Source organism: Petaurus breviceps, unplaced genomic scaffold, assembly GCF_028583685.1.
Source record: "Petaurus breviceps papuanus isolate PSGF00001 unplaced genomic scaffold, PetGlider_PUasm1.0 191, whole genome shotgun sequence".
NCBI lineage: Eukaryota > Metazoa > Chordata > Mammalia > Diprotodontia > Petauridae > Petaurus > Petaurus breviceps.
The window spans coordinates 1,653,240-1,670,001 of NW_027185811.1; the positions used below are offsets into that span (position 1 = coordinate 1,653,240).

Genomic DNA, 16,762 nt, shown 5'->3' on the forward strand with positions numbered 1-16,762 from the left:
CTCCTTCAACTGGTCCCCTCATAAGAGCTGCTTAACACCCTGAAAGGACTCCACCCTGAAGGTGAAGTCATTCATCAGGATTAACTCTCACTCTGTCATAGCCTCCCTATCCCAGAGATCCAGAATCACCAGATGTCATTATTTATATCCTGTTTTATATTATAAATATAATCCATGATTATATTTATATCCTGCTTGCTTCCTTATTCCCATCTACCTTAACCTAACCTCTACCTGTCCCCCTTGCCCACTCTCCACCCTCATCTCCTGCTCTAAAGCTATCTATCCTTTCTGCTATTCTTGGGAATATCTGCTTTACTCCATAAGTAGCAAATCTGATTTCCCCTTAAGTCATTTCTTTCCCACTCCTTTCTTTCTTTTAAAAAATATTTTATTTTCCCCAATTACATGTAAAAACAACTTTTAACATTTTTTCTTAAAATTTCTGAGTTCCAAATTCTCTCCTTCCCATCCCCACCTCACTGAGAAGACAAGCAACTTGATATAGGATATACATGTGCAGTCATGCAAAACATATTTCCATGTTAGTCATGTTGTGAAAGAAAACAGAGACAAAAAAAAAACCACAAGAAAAAAAGGTAAAAGAAAAAGTATGCTTTGATCTGCATTCAGACTCCATCAGTTTTTTTCTCTGAAGATAGTTAGCCTTTTTCATCATAAGTCTTTCAGAACTGTCTTGGATCGCTGTATTGCTAAGAACAGCTAAGTCATTCACAGTTAATCATGATTTTCTGGTTCTGCTCATTTCACTTTGCATCAGTTCATATATGTCTTTCCAGGCTTTTCTGAGAGCATTCTTCTCATCATTCTTACAGCACAATAGTATGCTATCACAATCCTATACCACAATTTATTCTACCAGTACCTAACTGATGAACCTCCCCTCATTTTCCATTTCTTTGCCACGACTAAAAGGGCTGCTATAAATATTTTCTGTACATGTAGGCCCTTTTCCATTTTTTTCTTTATTTCTTTGGGATACCGACCTAGTAGTAGTATTGCTTGGTCAAAGGGTATGCATGGTTTTATAATCCTTTAGGCATAGTTTCAAATTGCTCTACAGAATAGCTGAATAAATATACAACTTTATCAACAGTACATTAATGTCTCCATTTTCTTACTTCTCTTCCAATATTTGTCATTTACCTTTTCTGTCATATTAATCAATCTGATAGGTATGGGTAGTACCTCAGAGTTGTTTTAGTTTGCATTTGTCTAATCAATGGTGATTTAGAACATTTTTTCATATGACTATAGACAGCTTTGATTACTTCATCTGAAAATTGCCTAGTCATATCCTTTGACCATTTATTACCTGAGAAATAGTTCTTATTTCCATAAATCTGACTCCATTCTCTATATATTTGAGAAATGACATCTTTATCAGAGAAATTTGCTGTGAATTTTTTTCACAGTCATGATTACTATGTATTTCCCTTCATCTCACTTACCCTGTTTATCTCTCTCTCTCTCTCCTTTCTCTCTGTCCATTCTCAAAAGTATTTTGCTTCTAACTTTTACTTCCCCCAAACTGCCCTCCTTTCTATCAGCATCCCATTTCTCTTATCTTCCTTTCCTCCTACTTTCCTGAATGCTAAGACAGATTTCTATACCCATCTGAGTATGTATGTTATTCTCTCTTTGTGCTAATTCCGAAAAGATTAAGGCTCACATGCTCCCAACCCTCTGCCTCCTCCATCTTCCCTTCCATTGTAAATGCTCTTTTGTGACTCTTTTCCATCAGATAATTTACCCCATTCTACCTCTTCCTTTCTCCTTCTCCCAGCACGTTCTTCTTTCTTACCCCTTAATTTCATTTTTTTAGATAATCATCCCTTAATATTTAACTCACACCCATGCCCGCTATATACTCCTTCTAACTGCCCCAAAATGAGAGAGTTCTTAGGAGGTACAAGTATCATTTCCTCATGTAGGAATATAAACAGTTTAACCTCATTGAATCCCTTAGGATTTCTCCTTCCTGTTTGCCTTCTTAAGATTCTCTGGAGCCTTGTATCTGAAAGTCAAATTTTCTATTCAACTTTGGTCTTTTCCTCAGGAACACTGGAAAGTTCTCTACTTCACTGAATTTCCATTTTGTTCCCCTGAAGGATTATACTCCGTTTTGCTGGGAAGGTGATTCTTTGTTGTAATCCTAGCTCTTTTACCCTCTGGAATATCATATTCCAAGCCCTCTGATACTTTAATGTAGAATCTGCTAAATCTTATGTTATTGTGACTTAACTGTGGCTCCACATAATATCTGAATTGTTTCTTTTTGGTTGCTAATAATATTTTCTCCTTGACCTGGGAGCTCTGGAATTTAGCTATAAAATTCCTGGTAGTTTTCATCTTTGGATCTCTTTTAGGAGGTGACTGGGGAATTTTTTCAATTTCTATTTTACTCTCTGGTTCTAGAATATCAGGGCAATTTTCCTTGATAATCACCCCCATCCCTTTTCATCTTTTGGCTTGAACTGAGACATGGCTCCCTCCTGATGACACAGCCTCCCTGGCCACCCTCTAACTGCACTATCAGCATTTTCATTCATTTCCCTCGACTGCCTGGCTGAAGCGGAGGAATCAGAATACTGCCTGCTTCTCATTGCCACTTTCAGCTTTTCCCTCTATGACTATCATTCAGTAACCTCTATGCCTTTGAGGTTTACTCAGTTCATAGGTTCTGAATGGCTGCTGTCTACCAACCTCCAGACACTTCCCTTTTTTCCTCAGGGATTCAGTGCCTTGCTTGGTGTTACCCTCCTCAATTCTTGCCCTCATACCTCAACATATGTAATGATATTCCCTCAAACACCTTTACATTCTAGTTTCTCAATTTATTTATTTCATAAGACCTACTCCTCCACCTTAGGTAAGCTACACACTGAAACAGTCATACGCATGGACCTTGCCACAAATTTGTAGTGGACTCAGTCAATTTTGTTATTTTTTCCTCCTTTGGTCAGCCACATGTGTATAGGAGTAAAGGAAGCAGATAATGGGAATGATCCAAGTCTAAGTCATTGCAGGATAAGATTAGTGAAATGGTAAGGAGGGAAAGAGACTCAAGAGAGCAGGGCAGAATTAATTGATTCATCAAAGGTTCAAGATGGGGAAAGTACAGGGATGACTGACCTGTGAAAGAACTAAAGTGTCAAAGAATGGGAAGGTATGGTTATGATGAAGAACAGAGTCTGGAGTTGCAAGGCAGAGGAAGAAGTGGAATAACAACAGATTGTGATAAGGGAATTTCAGAGTTCATAAACACGGAAGTGGAACATTTGTGAGCACTGACAATCAGTATCTCCACTTCCTTTTTCTCACTTTTCTTCTTGATTCTGCAGTCTGGCTTCCAACTTCATCATTCAAAGAAAACTGGTCTCTTCAGTTACCAATGATCTTCACATTGCTAAATCTCCTGGATTTTTCTCAATCCTTATCTCTCCTGACTTCCCTGAAGCCTCTGACATCATCGATCACCCTCTTCTAGATTGTCTCTTCTCTCTAGGCTTTTGTGACACTATTCCCCTGGCTTCTTCTCCTATCTGTTCATTTTTTTTCCTCAGTCTCCTTTGCTGGATCTTCATCCAGGTCATGCCCACTAACTCTCTTGGGCCCTCTTCTCTTCTCCCACTGTACTACTTTACTTGGTGACCTCATAAGCAACCATGGATATAATTTTCATTTCTATGTTCACTTTCAAATCTATATGTCCAGCCTTAAACTCTCTGTTGACCTTCAGTCTTGCACCTCCAATTTCCTATTAGAAATCTCAAAGTGGATTCTAGTAGTAATCTTAGACACAATATGTCTGAAACTGAACTCATATTCTGTCTTTCTTCTCCACCTTCTTCAGAAAGCCTTTCTCAATCTCTTTTAATTCTAGTGCCTTCCCTCCGCTGATCATCTCCAATGTATGTATGTTGCTTTTTATAAATAGCTGTTTGCATGCTGTCTTCCTCATTAAATTGTGAGTTCCTTGAGAGCTAGAGATGTCTTTTGCCTTTTTTTTTAGTATCTTCAGCATTTAGCACAGTGCCTGGCATTTAATAAATGTTTATTGATTGACTGATTGGCTGATGGTCTCTATATCTAGACAAATCACTATTACTCCTGCTTACTTCTAAGATCCACATTGTGGGTTTCCAACCATATTGGAGTCCTCTGCTCTTGCTGACTCTAGATAAGGAGCCCTTATAGGCTATTCATGTGGTTGGCTCATCTCTGGATGCCCCGAGGGGCTGCTGGCTTGTTGGCCTGCAACAGACTTGGTTTTGCTGGTTGGTCCCTTTCTTCTTGCCCTTCTGATTCTCTATGACTTTTCATGCAGTTCTGGTTCTGGGGAAGGTAACATCACTGAAGTTCCTTATAGAATTAATTTCTTGATCTTTATTTGTTCTGCTACTCTTTTTAGCTCCCATGGATTCACTAATATTCATTAATTTGCTGGCGATTCTAAATTTACTTTTCTAGTCCTAACCTCTCTACTGACCACTAATCTTACACCTCCAACTACCTATTAAATATCTTGAACTGGACATCTTAAACTTTGACTATCTTTATCCCCAAAACCTCCCCACTTACAAATTTCCCTTTCTAGTAAGTACCCTAGACTTGCAACCTAGGTGTCATCCTCCATTCCTCATTCTCACCCCCATATTTAACCTGTTGTCAGGGCCTATGATTTAACCTATGCAATATTTTTCAAATATTTTCTTTCTTTGCTCCTGTGAATGCTATCACCTGGTGCAGGTACTCATCACCTTATACCTAGACCAATCATATATTGCCTCAGTGTCCTCAGACAATTCTTAAGACTGAATTTCAGAAAAGGCACTTAGGGTGCCTTGGTAAAGGAAGCCTCCTTACTGGAATTCCCTGATGAAATCACAGCTTTCTCCTTTCTCCCTACCCCTCTGTTGCTCCCCAAAAAATTTTCTGGAGGTCCTCAACTAAGATCCATGAGGATGAAGAACAGAATCTGAAGTTGTAAGGCAGAGGAAGAAGTGAAATAACAAGAGACTGTGATAAGGGAATTTCAGAGTACCCTCCAATTCTTTGACTTCTTAGTTCTTTCATAGGTCAACCAACCCTGTACGGCTATACTCTCTTCCCTTCCCCTTTTTGACCCTTTGGTGAAACACAGTCCATAATCTTTTTCTCAACAATACCAGACTGCTTTCTTTGTTTCTCTCTGCCTCCTCTCCACAATGTCACCTCCCTCCACCCTTCATTTTTTCAAAGTCTAAATGTTCAGCCTTTCTCATATTTTCTCCCACAGGAACACATTTTCTGGACTCAGGGACTGTAACAATTTGTAAACTTTTGAGGAACCCCCTAAACCTGGCTCCTTTAACCTTGGTCATCCATTCTGCTTGGGAACACATGAGTTGGAGAACTATTTTTTTCCAATTTCCATTATACTATTATGTAACATAAGAGCTCAAAAGACCTGGGTTCCAGTTCTCCCTGTGACACATGGCTGTCTGACCTCAGTCAAGGAAATAAATCTGAGAGTACCTCTGGGAGCAACTTTCTAACATAGTGTTCTCCAAATTTTTGTAATCATGTACCCCAAGTGTACACCCCCTAACATATGTTAAATTAATTATTTATAAGTTTTATACATGTAAGACTGTAGCAACAAATGTATATACTAAAAAACACACAAAAATTAGAAATTTTAAAAGATAAAGACAAAATGATATTTGACCCTGGAGTCAATAGCAGCCACAGGTATTTATTGAGTAAGAAAGTGAGAAGGTAAGACCTATGCTTCAGAAACACTGCTTTGGCAGATGAATGAAAGATGGATTGAAGCAGGTTGAAACATAGACCAAAATATCAATAGGGAGGCTACTGTGGAGCAGTAGAGAGTGTGCTGAGCTTGGAGTCAGGAATATCTGAGTTCAAATGCAGCCTCAGACACTTCCTAGCTATGTGACCCTATGCAAGTCATTTAACCTTTGCTGCTTTAGTTTCCTCATCTGTAAAATGGAGATAATTATAGCACCTATGTCGCAGGCTTATTGTGAACATGAAATAAGACAGCGTTTGTATACGGTGCCTAACACATAGTAGCTACATAAATATTCACTATGTAATAATAATAATTGCTATTATTAAAAATAATAATCATCTGAACTCAGGTGGTGGCTATGAAGACAGTGAGAAAAGAATTGATGCAAGAAATTTCATAGGAGGAGATGCAACAAACTTTGGGAAGTGTTTAGCTATGTGGGATGAGGGAGAACAAGGAGTCAACAATGACATCACGCCTATGGACCTGGATGATAGGAAGGACTGTGGTGGTGCCTTTGACAGTAATAGAAAATTTGGAAAAGGTGACAACTCAGGGGAAATAAAATGTAATGATATCTGCAATGAAGACTTATATATACCTATTCTTTTGTCACACCCCAAATGAAAAAGGTAGGAGCTATTTACTACCCTCCAACAGGTGACCTGGGGGATAGGGATTTTTCCAGTTGTACCCACTCAGCTTCTACTGTGGGTATCCATGTAGCAATTAGATTATATGTGCTCTCAAAACTTAGCTCAGGATGGGAGACATTGGGAGCTTACACAGTACAAGGAAAAGTAGGGAGTAAGGGAATAACAAAGTTACTCAGTGACTCTGTTGTAGACAAACTCCATGACGGATGATTTTTGAGACAGTGGGATCCAATCTGTTTTTCCACTCTCTGATTAGTTGATCACATATCCCTTAGGGTCATATCACTGGCCTCACTTTGGAAACCACAGTTCTAAGTTGCAGATGAGTTGTTGATATGTATTACTGAGTTTCCAAATTGGAAGTTCCTCACACAGAGATGAAATCACTGGTCTGGACGCCCAAAATGCCTAATTACACATCAGTTAGGATTTTAGGGCCTAAATTACTGATAATTAGAAGCTGTTAGGATATTTAGTCTACACTTACACCAGCAAGGACATTCAACCAATAATCTTGTTCATTCTTTACCTGATCGATATCTCTCATCTCTAGCTCCCCCAGATCGACCTCGGTGGTATTTGGAAGGGGTTGAGGTTGGTGCTGCAGATGGAGTTGTCTGGTTTTTGTGTTCCTTCTGAACTGTGGAATCAATCCCTAGGGGAGAAAAAGTGGGAAAGAGTTTTCATACTTAAATAAAAACAAGCCAATGTAATAATGATCAAATGACGTCACTTTACAGGAAAAAGGAGGGACAAACAATAAAAACAAACAAAAGGAAAAAATCTTTTGGTCAGTTGTGATCTCCAAAAGACATGATTTTTAAGATTAAAAAAATGAAGTAAGGAATATTTTCTACTTTTGCCACAACCCACTCCTCTGCTCATATTGGTCTAACATTTTAAGCCTCCCCTAATACATAGAAAATAAGTGCAAAAATTCTATTACTGATAAAGATTAAAAACTCCTAAGTCACTACCTATATGAAAATGCAAATTTTTCCATTTCTGCTTGTTTCTAGAGTACAGCAATTTTTTCTTCGTTCAACAACTCCATTCAAACATATTAAAAGTATGGGAGTGGCTAGGTGGCGCAGTGAATAGAACACTGGCCCTGGATTCAGGAGGACTTGAGTTCAAATCCGACCTCAGACGCTTAAAACATACACACACACACACACACACACACACACAAAACCAGTCATGTGACCTTTTGGGCAAGTCATTTAACCCCAATTGCCCTACCTTCCCCCCCTCCAAAAAAAGCAAAAAACAACCAAACAAAAAAACATATCAAAAGTACTGACTATATCCTTATCCAAAAATTCACTAAGGAACCAGTTCAGATATCTTACCATCATTTGTACAAGCCCTCCCTCATCCCTTTAACCATCCTTCCACATCCTGCTCTGGGAACATAATTAAATCATTGCTACTGGCAAGAGTGTGACAATCTGCTATACTGCTGTTCTAATCACAATTCTTGTCACTCCTCACAAAAACTTGACTCTCTTGAATGTGTGTTTTATCACTCTATTAGGATGTAAACTTCAGGGTAAGTACTGTTTCTGTATTTCTACCCCCAGAGTCCAGCACAATACCTGGCAAGTAGTAGGTGCTTAACAAAATTATATTTTTTCATTCATGAAAGGCACTAGAAATAGAAACATATAACACAAATCCTGCTCTCAAAGAAATTACTATCTAATGGGGAAATTAAATGTATACAAATAACTGATACAGAGGAAAGCACGATATGTACAAAGGAGAGAACCATGAGAAGTTTAAGGAGGGAAGATAGCGTTTTTACCTCTGGAGGGAAAGGCTGAGGAGAGGTGGAACCTGAACTGGTCCTTGAGCAAAGGAAGGGACTACATCAGACAGAGACAGAGGTGAGAGGAAGCTCAATTCAGGCATGGTAGACAGTGTGGGGAAAAAAGTACAGAGAAAAGAGAGGGTAGGATAAGAATACGGGCTGAAAACTAGTCAAAATAAACCACTGAACACACCAAAGGAGGGTATTGGAAGCAGATTAGAATGAAGGTGGAAAAGTAGATTATCACCAGAATGTAGCAGATCTTAAATACCAGGGTCAGGACTTTGAATTTATTTGGCAAGCAGTGGAGATCCTGAAAGTTTTTTTAACAGGGGAGTGACATCTGGGTAGCAGGAAGATGGATTAGAGAAAGGAGAGATTAAGGTGGCCCTCTAAGTGAAAGGTAATGAAGGCCTGAACTATGTGACTGCATAGGAAGTGGAAAGGCTAGATATGCATGGAAGGTAGAATCAGCATGGTTTGGCAAGTGATTTTATGTGAGTAGTGAGAAGGAAGAGTCAAAGAGAACATTGAGGTTATCTCTGTAGGAATAAGTTGGGAGGATGATGGCACTATGAACAGGCAAAGGGAAGTCGGGGCAAGAATGAGGGTGTTTTGCTTTTTTTTGTGGGGGAGATCTGGACAGCCTGAATTTGATGTGTTGTTGGGCATTTATTTGGAGGTATAAAACAGGAAGTTAAATATATTGGACAGGAGAGCTCCAAGGAAAGGTTTGGAATGAAAGCAGTGATTTAAGAGTTATCCCCAAAGAAGTGACAGTGAAATTGGGGAAGTGAACGAGACCCCTGAGAAATATGGTATGGGGGGAAAAAAGAGAATGAGAGAAGAAGAGGGCCAATGCCAGAATCTTTGGGAATACCTACTTTTTATGGGATAAGAATAGGATGAAAAGTCAACAAATGAAACCTGAAGACTGGTAATATAGGTCACAAAAACTAAAGGAGAAGGGAGTATCAAGAAGGTGGTCAGTGTCAAATACTATAGAAGTAAATAAGGAAGAATGAGGACAGGAAAACAGCCACTGGATTTTGCCATAAGATGATTATTACTGAGACTGGAGAGAGCTATTTTAATACAATGGTGAGTGAGTACATTTGAAAATCATTAGGAACTTAAACTAAAAAAAAAAAAGTTCAAATTCACTTTGGTCTATTAAAAAGAAACAAAAGAATGATGGGGATAGACTTCTTTGGATTTATGCACATCTTTCAATTGGAATTAATATCTTCCTTTCTTCTATTGAATTTAACTATACCTCTCATTTGGCAACATTTACCATTTTGTACTGGTAGTTTTTCTTGTGTTTATGTCTCATCTATCTGACTAAATTACAAACAAAGGGGAAAGGAACTGTATTTTATATACTATGCCTAGCATACAAACACCTCTTATAACTAAAAAGCATCTCTACAACAAAGCCATGAATCAGGAAGTAAATCTGCCCGCCAGGATCTCGAAAATGCCAAATAAAAGTGACAAAGTTCATGTACTTGTTCAAGCACTTTAGTAACAGAAGAGCACCCCAGGTCTTTATTTGGGAGTAAATCAATCCCCTTCCTTCTATTTTTCAAGTTTCTAAGCCCACAGAGGCAGCAAATATTAAAAGTTACAAAGCACTTTCTTCACAATCCCATAATTAATGTGAATATCATTATCCCCATCTTACAGATAAGGAAAATGAGTCTCAGAGAAGTTATGCAACATCATATAACTTAATAAACAGCAGAGCCTGGGTTTGAAACGCAGGTCATGTAACAATAAAACTATTCCACCATTCTATCTCACTTTACATTGACTCTTATTTATTGCCCCCAAATCAGGAAAACACATAGCCAGACTCTTAAAAAGAAGAAGCCAACTAGGTGTTCTAAATCTGCACTGGCAGTATACAGTATTTTCAAAGAAATGCTGAGTTCTGCAAAAGACCTCTTTTAGATAAGGCATGTAAGGCTTCAACTGTCTACTGAAGAAACAGCCACTTAAAAAGCATATTCTGAATGATTTAAAAATAGAGAACAAAAACAAGAATGCAGCTATTTTTACAATCACATTTTGCGTTCAGGAAGGAAATTAAGTTACACACAAAAACAGCTTTTCTTATATAGACATGAAGAGGGAAAAAGTGTTTGGCTTATACTCAACTGATTCAGACGCTCGATGAAGTTTGCAAGTTTATTGCTATTTATGACTTCAGCATGAACTTTTCACCACTGCATGTTAATGAATATGCCTACATAATTATCTAGCACTGATTCTTTTGCTAATTAGCAGTTTCTATGACACCAAAAGAAAACTCTAATTACCTTTAGTAGTCACAGCCTTGAGAGGTAGCAAAGCAGAGTAGACAGAATGGCCTCTCAGTCAACAAGGCCTGGACTCAAGTTCCACCTGTGAAGCTTGGTGGCTCTGGGACCCTCATAACTAAGCCTTAGAGAAGGTCCTGCTTTGCACTGATATACGAAGTTCCTCACTGCTAGCTTCCTACAACAAAATTACAGGCCTAGTCCTGTGAGAAATGGTAGTAGTTTGGTTTCCACAAATTCTATAGGAACAATGGATATTACACAGGACGTGCAGGAAGGTGTAAATCAGGAAAAGGGAGGAAGGACTAAGTGACCCTATCCAATCATAGAGCTGGAAGAAACTGTAAGTTTGCCCTTGGAAGGGGCCGGAGCTAAGCTGGCTCAGACCGGCTTGAGGCGTGGGGCGGGGTGTCAAAGGATGGTCACCAACTTTTCATTAACACGCATGCTTAGCTAGCCTTATGCATAGTAACTGACACGTCCCGAATAGAATTAGAGCCTCATTATTTGATCATGGGATGCATGAAGCTCATATTGGACAGGGGGAACATACTAAGGGAACATATATGTAATGGGCAGGTCATAAAGATTGTAACCCAGAAGTGCTGGGACCAATCCCAGCTCTGAAGGGAGGAACAAAGCAGTAAATTTGAATGGAAGCAGCATAAAAGGGCTTGCATTTTTCTGATTCTTTGTAGTCTTTTCAGGAGGCTACCCATTTATTCAGGAGAGAATAAATGTAAAATAAAGATAAACGAAAACCTTCCTCATTCTCCAACAAATATTGTTCATTCTTGACTGAGCATGTTTATAACACTCCAAAACCCACAACAAAACAGTTTTAGCCTAAGAGGTCAATGATTAGTACAGAAAGACAGATCAAGACCAATCTGCTGGATGGGATTTAAAAAAAAATTCAATGTTAAGGTATTAGGAAATTTTCCTTTCTCCTACTCATTTACGATTTTCACTTTGGCTTTTAAAAATAGGACTAATTAGGATGGATGTGGGAAGATAATGACTGTACAGGAAAGAGTAACGAGATTTGTGAGGTGGGGATAAGTGAAGGGGAAACAAAGAGGGGGCCCAATACAGTGATGGATCAGTATGTGGGAACATGAGACCCGAGAGATGGCATGTGATAGGAGCAGAGAAGGACAACTGAAGATACATATTCAAGACTTTGTAAGATTATCAAACATAAAACTATAAAGTCAACTGATGGGAAAAGTGATACACACAATGGAAGTCAAGAGTTCTTCAACTATTTACCATGAAATGTGAATATTTATTTATTGAACATTCAATTCAACAATGTCCTTCCCAGATGTCAGGCGCTATACAAGACTGGAAATAGAAAGAAAAAAATTATACCCTCCCTATCAGGGGAAAACAGCCTGTGGAGAGAAAATTGAAGTAAAAACATATGCACAGAAATGTCTGGGCAGAGTGCCTGTGAGGGGAAGTGTTCAGGAGAAGAATGTTGGAGGAGGTAGCACTGAGGAAGGAGCATATTTTAGGCACGGAAAGGGGAGAAAGCTGTGCAAAGGCAAAAAGCTGGGAGATGGAATAATACAGTTGGATAGCAGTAAGGACGTCAGGCTGGCTGGACTGGAGAGTTATGAAGGAGAGCAAGAATATGTAAAACTAGAGGAAAGTAGGATAGAGACAGACTATGAAGGGTTTTAGAAACAAACTAGGAATTTATACTTTATCACAGAGGACAGAGGGAGCCAATGGACTGTTACTGAACAAGGAACGCCATGGCTAGCCCTGTGTTTATGCTATGTGGAAAATGACTGGAGAGAGGACAGAGTGGAAACAAGATCAATTAAGAGGTTATTACCGGCAACGCCCTTTCCCCTTGGTGATCTGACATACGTTAGCTAGAGCAATAAGGCAAGAGAACGAAATTAAAGGCATAAACATATGCAAAGCCAAGACATAACTATTCCTGTTTGCTATGACATGAAGGATTATTTACAATACTAGAGAAGTAGAAAAGAAACTGAGACAATAGCTTCAATCCAGCAGTAGGATACAAAATACGTCAGCATTCATATAAACCAAGGATTCTTAACCTGGAGTCTATGAATTTGTGATTTTACGAAAATATGCTTTGATACTTTTTAATATAATTGGTTTTCTTTGTAATCCTATGCATTTAATTTAATAATTTTTCCAATTACATGTAAAGATAGTTTTCAACATTCATTTTTTCACAAGATTTTGAGTTCCAAATTTTTCTCCTTGCCTCCTTCTCCTCCCCCCTCCCCAAGCCAGCAAGCAATCTGATATAGGTTATACACGTTACACATATTTCCACCTTAGTCATGTTGTTAAAGAAGAAAGGGAACAAAAGGGAAAAAACATGACGGAGGAAAAAAAAGTAAAAATAACATGCTTTGATGTTCATTCATATATTCCATAATTCTTTCTCTGGGTGTGTATGGCATTTTCCATCATGAGTCTTTAGGAATTGTCTTAGATCATTGTACTGCTGAGAAGAGCTAAGTCTATCAAAGCTGATCACCACACAATGTTGCTATTACTTTCTATATACATTTTATTTTTAGTATTTCAAAACATTATTCTGAGAAGGGACCATGGGCTTCAAGAGACTGTCAAAGGGATCCAGGACACAAAAAGGGCTTAAGAACTTCTTCTTTAGCAACATAGTTCCTATTCTGGTTGTGAACAATAGTTTCTACTTTTAAAAATATCTAAACTCATCTGTGAACTATTATCTCTCCAAGCAGATCTTAAACTATATTGGGGGAGGGGGAGGCAGGTGGGAGAGGGCACAGAAATTAGTCTCTCCTACTAGATTTTTTTCTTCTTGTCCTCTGGCTACCAACTCTCTGCCTTCCCACCCTCTATTTCTCCTGCCTACCAATGATGAACTTTAGAGGCACATTTGATGACTTGGTGTGACAAGAATCCATCACATTTTGGGTCCATTCAAATAGAACCATTCAGCAAAATTATAGTCTCAGTTCTTTGTAGAGAATGATTTTTATAACGTGTCCCTATGAATTTTGCCTGTCCAAGAAAACACCTTCTATTGATAAAATTGCTAATTCTGCTTCACCTAAAAACAACTGAGTATTTTTAGAGATGAATGCTATAAGATTAGGTCTGGTGGTCTTGAGACCACCCAGACAATCTCCCCTTAGCTAAAAAACTTTATGCATGAAAACCACTGTTATAAGATTCAGTCTAATGGTCTTAAGGTGATTTTGACAGTCTCCTCTTAACGGAGACTATAAGAATATTGAACATAATACTCATGGGAAAATGACAGTAACATTTTTCAAAGTATAGAACAGATGTGTCCCCCAAACAACATTTTGTCTACTACCAGGTTGTTTTTTTCTCTGATACACAAACCCCCAAAATAATATTTTGTCTACCACCAGCTTATTTTTTTCTCCCTGATTATAACCCCCCCCCAAAATAATCTTTTGCCCTGATATGCAATTTGGCCAGCTAAAATGAAGCCATCTAAAACCAGAGAGTAAGAACCTAACTTTCAGAAGGGTATTTTGGAGCACCCTCTCCCCTCCAGCAAGACCATACCTTCTTGTGGAACACCTCCCCCAACACGCCATCCTGCTGAATGGACCTGTGTCTCTGTGCTCCCCAAAACAGCACTGCTCTTATGTGAATTATACTCTAGGTTCATGTGTATGCCTGAGTTGTTTATTGGGTCCCCTTGTCCTCTCCCTTTCCTTTCTTCCCCATGGCTCCCGGACAAGGTCTTAACCTAGTGACATTTACACTGGGGGGGCTACAACTGTGAGCCCAGCTGTAGAAAGTAAGGGTCTACAGAAGAACCCAACTAGCAGAACCCAAGTTCTCTAGAAGGCCTAGGAAAGGACTCCTTTATGATAGCCTGAGGACTGTCACAAAAGCCTGTTCATTGCACCAACTGTTTTGAAAATATCTTCTATTCATAACACCAATAATTCTACTTCACCTAAAGTCATATTTTCACTGAACTGAATATTTTTAGGGATGGGGAATACAGAGGAACAGATACTATGGGAATGTCTAAGTGGATCGAATGACATGTACCAAAACACAAAGACAGGCTCACAAGCTTATATGGATTAGACTGACAAAGGAAAGGTTATTTTTTTGGGACCGGGTCCCAGGGCCAGTATGTGTGCTGTGGCAGTACCTGAGCCCAGGTCATCTTGACTCAGAGCTGTTCTTTTTATTCACTTGCTTCTTCAAGGAAGGTTATTAAATAAATAATCAGAAAAAGAGATAAAAAGATTTTGTAATAATAGGTCAAATACTGAGGGAAAGACTGGAACGTTAGGGTAAGTAAGGAGTTTATATTTCATTATAATAAGGTATTGTTGGTTCTTAAATAAGGACATGAAAAAAAGTTGTTAGTTTTAGTGCTGGAAGAGACCTCTGCTATCATGATTAAAGTAGAATATGAAGAATATTTTAGCTGTTACATATAACATGAATTAAAATAAGGGGGTGGGGAAAGGACTAGGAAACAGGAGGATTAAGCATGACCTTATGCAAGTAGTTCAGATATGAAGTGATGAGGGCCCTTTCTCCTGTGGAACTGAAAAGGAAAGGCAGAACATAAAGACACTACAAGGAATCAGAATTCTTGCTAAAATGGATTTGAGGGACAAAGTGAAGGGAAAATGAAGGGAATAAGTATAAAAAATACTCTAAAGTTTTGAATCTGGGGATTCCAAAGATAACAGTTACTGATGCTACTTAAGAAACTGGTATGGTGTGCCTATTCAAGGCAGGAAAAGAACTCACTGTTCAGCCTACTAAAGTTCAGGTAACAAAGCAACTTGAAGTGAAGATGTCCTAGGAAAAAGGCCTAGAAGAAATGTTAGATATTTTGATGCATAATAAGACATAATTCAGGACATGGTCAGCGTAGAAATTGTCTTGCTTGACTGCATATTAATGAAAAGTTTTGTTTTCCTTCTTTTTCAAATATATTTTAAGATATAGATTTGAAAGATAATAGATGAATATGAGAGAGTTAATAAGGCCCACGAAGGAACAAAGACGAAGATTAGCCTGAGTCGACACACACAAATAACATGACAATTTGGGCTAGTTATAAGTAAAGAATGGACAACAAGGAGAATAGATCCAGTTATAGCCTAGTGAGCCAAAGTAGGATAATTACAACCAAAGAACAAAATAAAATACCTTAAGAATTCAGTAATACAAAGCAGTAAGCCACGTGATGGGACTACAAATGGGAAGTGGTGCTTTGACCACTGGTAGCAATGGGAGACCAAACTGGAGAATACCAGGGAGCTATTGCAGGCTGCCTGGCAACCCCTGTTGTCCCCAGCTCTGGCAAGTGTCTCTCTAGCTCTGTTCCTGGTCTTTCCCAGAACCCTGGTGGGGAAGCCAGGCAGCACAATGAATAGAGTACTGGGCCTGGAGTCAGGAAGATCTGAGTTCAAATTTAGCCTCAGATATGCACCTGTGTGACTCCAGGCAAGTCATTTAATCATGTTTGCTTCAGTTTCCTTATCTATAAAATGAGCTGGAAAAGGACATGGCAAACCAGTCCAGTATCTTTGCCAAGAAAACCCCAAATGGCTTCAGGAGGAATCAGACACAACAGAAACAATAAACAGCAAGATGAAGGGAGAATCAGCCACAGTGCATCTGACAGATCTGCCTGGTATGTACCTTTCGTGAGGAGAATTATTCTTTTTTGAGCAAGGATTTCAATCTAAATGCTGAACTAACAGGCAGTGTTAAATGCAGGAAAGCCAGTATGGAATGGTAGAAAGAATGTTGTGCCTGGCATAAGAAGGTGTGGGTTTGACTCCAGCCTGGACAACTGTTAACTGCAGTTAACTACATGGTGTGAACCTAAATTTTTTCTTGTGTAAAATGAGAATAATATTACTTAAACTATCTACTTCACAGTATTATTGTGAGCAAAAGAGCTTTATAAGACTTAAAATGCAATATAAAATGTAAGCTACTATTCTTATCATTGTTACTTAGAGGGATTTGTAATTTTATTAGCCAGGATAATCCTCCAACTCAGTCATATCAAACCCACTCCATGCCTTTTTATACTGAGAGATTTTCATCAGTCTTTAATAAATTCTTTAGAAAGGATCCACATGAT

The 16,762-nt window shown here is 38.7% G+C and overlaps 1 protein-coding gene across 2 annotated transcripts in view; it reads right to left on the reverse strand.

Moving 5' to 3' along the window:
* DIP2B (disco interacting protein 2 homolog B) overlaps positions 1 to 16,762 on the reverse strand; it is a 201,471-nt gene that overhangs the window by 91,108 nt on the left and 93,601 nt on the right. For both annotated transcript variants that reach the window (XM_069092563.1, XM_069092562.1), the window contains exon 3: positions 7,007 to 7,132. In XM_069092563.1, coding sequence (XP_068948664.1) covers positions 7,007 to 7,132 — 126 coding nt within the window. The remainder of the gene's footprint in view (positions 1 to 7,006; positions 7,133 to 16,762) is intronic.